This window comes from Mixophyes fleayi, chromosome 6 (assembly GCF_038048845.1).
Source record: "Mixophyes fleayi isolate aMixFle1 chromosome 6, aMixFle1.hap1, whole genome shotgun sequence".
Lineage (NCBI taxonomy): Eukaryota > Metazoa > Chordata > Amphibia > Anura > Limnodynastidae > Mixophyes > Mixophyes fleayi.
The window spans coordinates 114,563,240-114,569,050 of NC_134407.1; the positions used below are offsets into that span (position 1 = coordinate 114,563,240).

The following is a 5,811-nucleotide window of genomic DNA, read 5'->3' on the forward strand; positions in this document are numbered from 1 at the left end:
GATCCACTACTATCCTTCATTTTAATTAACAGTCGTAACCTTGGATTCCCTTTTCTGTTAAAAATTAGTCTAACCCTTTCTTAAACATATCAATTGAATCTGCCATCAGAACCTTTCCTGGCAGTGAATTCCATATCTTGACTGCCCTTACAGATCTTCTTTACATTGTCAGTGAGCTTTAAAAAGCAACTTTACTGTTTAACAAGACTGCGCAGAAAATAAAATCCAATTGCTTTAATTTAATACTTCATATATAAAAATATACATTTGTGAGCAGAATCATAATGTGTATGTTGGTTCTTGGGAAGCCACACACATGTTTTTAAATGTATGGATTTTCAGACAAGCTAAATATAAACAAAATAGTTTAATAAACAAACATTACAGTCAATATATATACACAATATACATATAAATTATGTCAATATATATTTTTGCTATACATTTCCAAATTTAGAGCTATAAACATACATGGCTGGCTGAACTCTGAGCCAAGAGCATTGCTATACATGGGGCTATAGAAATATTTTGACAAAGACCTGTGAAATGAGAACTCAATAGAACATATGGTACTAAGATTCAACTTTTCATATTTTCTATGACTTACAGAACTATTAAACTGCAAAATGTAAATGTTCAGATATGAACCATGGAAGTACAATAAAAGAGTGGAATGGGGGAAAAATATTCCTAATTTTTGCTCAATGGCAACCACAGTTTACAGCTACCATGTCATCGTACTGTTTGAGTACAACATTCTCTTCATCATCAAAATAAAGTAAATTAATTGAGTTGAGCTGATCAGGGACACAGCATGGTGTACCAATGTCCTTGTTAAGTTTGAGAGCGTGAACAATTGACTGTACAGTGGCATGATTTGTGGCACCCAGTCCTTGCCCCATAGGGAAGAGACATGTGCCCTTGCAGTAGTAGGCATTATATCCTTTTGGAGAGATAATCCAACCGGCCCACCCTATGTCTTCAAAATCCACATAGAGTGGGTTGCGCTGGCATGACGAATGCATGTCAGGATTCACATCCCGAGCTCTCCGACTCTTGCCATGTTCCATCCTCAGTGGGAACTTGTATGATGCAGGTTGAAAAAGTGAAATAGCTTCAGATGGTGGAATGGAGATATCTGAAAGAATAAAAAAATGACCATAAAAATGTCATCTTTCACATTATACCACTTGTGAACAAACATGGTATGCAATTAAACCATAAAATTGGGGTTTGTACCAATTTAAAAAGTACACGTTGATGACTTTTCTAAAATTCACTACAATCAGGTAATAATCCTGAACTTGAACCGTGTCATGACCAAATGATAAATGCTTTCAAATGCAAGTTTCTAACTCCAAACTGTAAAATCTGCACCATGTCAAGTAATATATATTTAAGATTACATCAATTAAATTAAATGATTACAAGCAAGCCTAAGTAAAGTGTACATGGACTTGTGTACAATTTTTAATCCATCTGATATGCTGCAAAAAAAATTCTTAGTCAATGACAATTACTTTTCACAAGCAGCAAAAGAAATAATACAAGAATATTAATACCCATTACACTTAGCAGTAAGTCACCATACGCAACTATAAATATAATAAAATAAACAAGATTTTAATTTCTTGATCACAGCATATGTAACATAATATGTAATACAGGAATCTGATTGTGCTATAATAATTAAAGCTATGTTGCTCTTTCACACTATGCACCATTATATACTGCGCTGTGGAGCACCAAGTGCCATTACATACTGTTTATGGAAATATAGATGTTTGTGGAAGCACTTTAAGCCAGAAAGTTAATTAGGGCTCATTTAAATTTGCATTGAATCACGGCAACCAGTCAGCAATGAGTTTTTACCTGTCTAGGGCCAGTTACACCAGAATAAGTTTCTGATTGTTCACTATGGTTTAGTTTACATATCCCACCTATATGTGATGCTAGTTAATGAACTTTACTGTCTTTAAAACAAAACAGTTTCAACAGTGAAGTTTAAGGGAACAAGTTAGGAGCAAATCCATCTAAAGGGTGCAAATTTGCACCTGGACAAGCCATGTTGCAATGCAAATCACTGTTTTTGCATGCATGAAAAATACTGCCTGCTTCTGCATATAGCACCCAAATACTGGTATCTTTATTTTTACACTGCAATTTAGAGAAGACTTGGAGCAAACGCCTCTCAACTCAAAATCTGTACACAATTTAAGTTTGGTCCCCCCAGGCCCCCATTGCACACCATTTAGCTGGATTTACCCATCTCTAAATGAGGCCCTAAATAAGAGAGTGGTTTAAAAAGGGTGATATTTCATGTTAACACCTGAACACATACAGTTTCAAAATCTCTGCAATTCATAAACAAGAAAGCAACCAAATATATGTTAGCTTGGAGTCCTTTAAGAAATGTTGTTGTCCTAATATGCCACAGACAAACTTGAAAGACCACACTGATATAGAATCATGTCATACCTGTGTCCTCTACATTTGTGGGGGGTATAAATGTGTTGGGTGCTCCTCTCCGGCCATCATCACTGAAAAGGACCAGGTAAGATTTCATTTTGTCAAGCTTGTGCTTGGTGAGGCCAAGGCTATCTGTATCTAGTGCATTTCCAGAGGGTAAGTTGAAAGTAATAAGGAAACCATGATTGGTGTTATTATCTCCTACCCACCTGGAAACCTGATGGAACAAATGAGAGGTTACAAGACCATTCAGCTATAAATTATAACTTATTCCCCTGTACAACATTTAACTGAAATTGAGTATAAGAGAACATCTTGAATTGTGCTTAGAGGAACCTGTTGACTGTCTATGTCCACATATGTGTTTATTTGTCTTTATTACTGTTATTCATTAACAGTTTGAAAAACTAAATAAATATCGATTGTACTCAATGTAACCAATCTGCATAAAGATATCACAATTGCAAGCCTTTCATTGTAATCTAAACAGTGATTTTTACTTTGCAACTTGTTAGCAAGAGTACAGTAACAATTCAGTATGCTTGTCTATCATGCCTTTATCATTAATCATCTTTGCAAAGTCCTATTAACTACTTTATAAAACATTACATCAATGTGTTCAAACCAAACACAATTGAAAAATGTATAAAATAAAAGGACTGCAAGATAAGGCGTCAGCAACTAATTTGGTGAAGATAACATAAACATACTATTAAAAAACACATTAACATTTGACATATTACTCCTCCCCCTCAAGACTCAGAGCTTCTAAACATATTAGAGGAGCTAAATGTACTGTAAGGATACTTACTGTTTGAGTGACATTAAACATCTCCCAGCCTTGTAAATTCAAGGGAAGAAGTCGAGAAGAAATTAGGTTTCCTCTCCAGGGTCTTGAAGCATTGTCTAATAGTTCATATACATCCACCTGAAAAGAGAGGGCAGCAATAAAATTAGATAAAGTTAACAGGAACATTAATGTTGAAAAACAGAACCACTGTGTTGTTTTGTAGAAATTTGTATACTTAAATTGTATATGTAAATTTAAGAGTAGGCTTCCTAAATGCTAAAACAACCTATTACATCTATAAACTGTATTTTCTTGGGGACATGCTAAACCTATTTTGCAACATTCCTCATTTTACAAGACATAACAGAATTAATTAAAGCAAAACACACCTAAATGACTCATACAACTAACTTGTTCAAACATACTGAGGAAGTAATATTGTATCTTCCTTGTATCCCTCTTCTGGAATAATGCCTGCTGTCCCGTTGTTCTGCTGTACAAATTATAGGTATAATACAAACATTTATATAGATAAAATAGTTCGCTAGTTCACACAGGTGTGTATTTGCCTTCTAAAACTCAACCTTGAATTACTGTGGCTGTGATACTGTGGTTTGTCATGTTTGAGTTAGCAAGTCAAATAGAATATATTTAGCAAACCCTCCCAACAATCGTAAAATAATTTTATACCCAGGATTCCTGAACATGTATGTAAGTTTGTGTACTTAGAAGTGAGAGTGTTAATATCCTTTTCCCATTGTTACAGGTGGTAATCTTAGTATTGATTAAAATCATTGCTTCAAGATTGTGGAAAGTTGTTATTTATTAGCCCATATCCTGCAAAACCTTGAATCTTAATGACTCATGATTGATAACATAATGTCTAACAGATATACTCCCCAAATCGTTTACAGAGGTAATCAAGTAATATTAACTTTTTCCAACTGTTATCTTACCCTGCAAAAATGATATCTAGCTGCCATCCCAAGAGGCTTCCACTTGAACACCCGCAGCTCAGCCTTAAGCATGCGCTCATTGCTTCTAACAGATGAAATATTGAAGAAGAAGAAGAAGAATGGACTTTCCAATTCTGAGAACACTGTAAAAAAGAATGGTGTGAGGAGAGAAGAAACAAAAAATGTTTAAACAGTCTATATTATATGACTTGTCTCATGACTACATTATAATGTGCTGCTTGCATCTACTGGTAGGGGGTGGAAAAAAAGAGCAGTGTTATTTGGTTGCAAATATATTTATTATTTCATTATAAAAAATGTAATAATAAAAGTTATCATAGATGAGATTGTAAACTTTAAAAAAGGCAATTTCAAGATTCAAAATAAGCATCAAATATCAAATAGATAGTGTCCTGACAGGGACTTAATTTTCAATTATTTGACAAAGGTTTGTTGAACTTATTGTATTTTAATTTACTGCATTGTTTCTAGTGTAAAGACCTGTACATATGGTTGACACCATATCAGCAAAATCCTAACCGAATGCACATGCATACACTTGAGATATATCTACACAATGTGACCACCTGGATGTGTTAGCTATGAATATGCAATGTATATTACATGGTACACTAAAGCACATTGACTGTAGTTAAAAATACAGATTTAAGGATAAGTTTACTTGTATACAAATGGTTATTTAATGGCTAAACATTGCAGGGATAGTGTTAGTATTGAACTAACTGACTCATGTAAGTTAAATAAATGTACATGCTGCACAGGTTTGGAATATAAATGTCCAAGACCAAACTGAAGCCTCTTTATCATTGTTAGGGACAGTAACTTTTATATTATAAAAGAATGCATTTATAAAAGTCCATTGCATAATTTATCCTAAAGTGGGTTTACTTCTAGCAATATCATAGTTATATTGATATCAATTAATATTTATTACATTTAAAGGAAATATTTTCTCTCACCTTTATTCTCGAAGCTTCTCACCACGTTGCCCTGTAGCAGTCCAGGTGCCTTGGTGCTGCCATCAGGTCCAGCCACCCGAGTGTACAATTCAAGCATAAATTGAGGCGGCTCTTTGACTGGTGTGATGTTGTGAGGCATATCACTAAAAGCAAACACTTCCTGCAGTTTCTGGATGGCCTCAGATACCACCCCATTTCTTAAGACAGGCTTTCCTTCCTTCAAACCCAAGTGTAAAAGGGATACAGGGCCAAGAAGGAGTAGAACGAAGAAACTGACCAGAACAACAACCATCTTGAAAATCTACTCTAACTGATTTGTACCACTGTTATTCTGCAATTAACCTGTTAACATATCTATCTCATAAACTGTCACTATGTTTAAATAGTTCTCTAAAATAACCTCTATTATTCCTGTATGAAGTCCACAATTCTCAGTTATTTACTATTCTATATAATAGCCCTATTCACAACTTTCAGTCTTCTGACTATTCTTTAATATGTTACCTTAGAACTATTCCCTCTTGCAACATTAGAGATCACCTTGACCATGTGAACACTGCACCCCTCTATATAAAGGTCATAAATGCCCGCCCTCCACAAACCATGAATTGCAAAT

At 34.6% G+C, this 5,811-nt stretch overlaps 1 protein-coding gene across 1 annotated transcript; it reads right to left on the minus strand.

Moving 5' to 3' along the window:
• Window positions 1-442: 442 nt before the first annotated feature.
• LOC142160363 (bone morphogenetic protein 2-like) lies at window positions 443-5,554 on the minus strand. The gene is made up of 5 exons (XM_075215274.1): window positions 5,196-5,554; window positions 4,216-4,358; window positions 3,281-3,397; window positions 2,479-2,686; window positions 443-1,138 (listed from the first exon to the last, which is right to left on the minus strand). Exons 1-5 carry the CDS (start codon window positions 5,485-5,487, stop codon window positions 702-704), a joined length of 1,197 nt encoding a protein of 398 aa, XP_075071375.1. The 5' UTR covers window positions 5,488-5,554; the 3' UTR covers window positions 443-701.
• Window positions 5,555-5,811: the final 257 nt, after the last annotated feature.

Bases quoted from the DNA above. Each gene is read 5' to 3' on its own strand.
- LOC142160363 (XM_075215274.1), bottom strand. From the start codon at position 5,487: ATGGTTGTTGTTCTGGTCAGTTTCTTCGTTCTACTCCTTCTTGGCCCT. The intron at 4,359-5,195 runs GTGAGAGAAAAT...TCTTTTTTACAG, and splicing joins GAGAAGCTTCGAGAATAAAG to TGTTCTCAGAATTGGAAAGT. The intron at 3,398-4,215 runs GTAAGATAACAG...CTCTCTTTTCAG, and splicing joins CTAGATATCATTTTTGCAGG to GTGGATGTATATGAACTATT.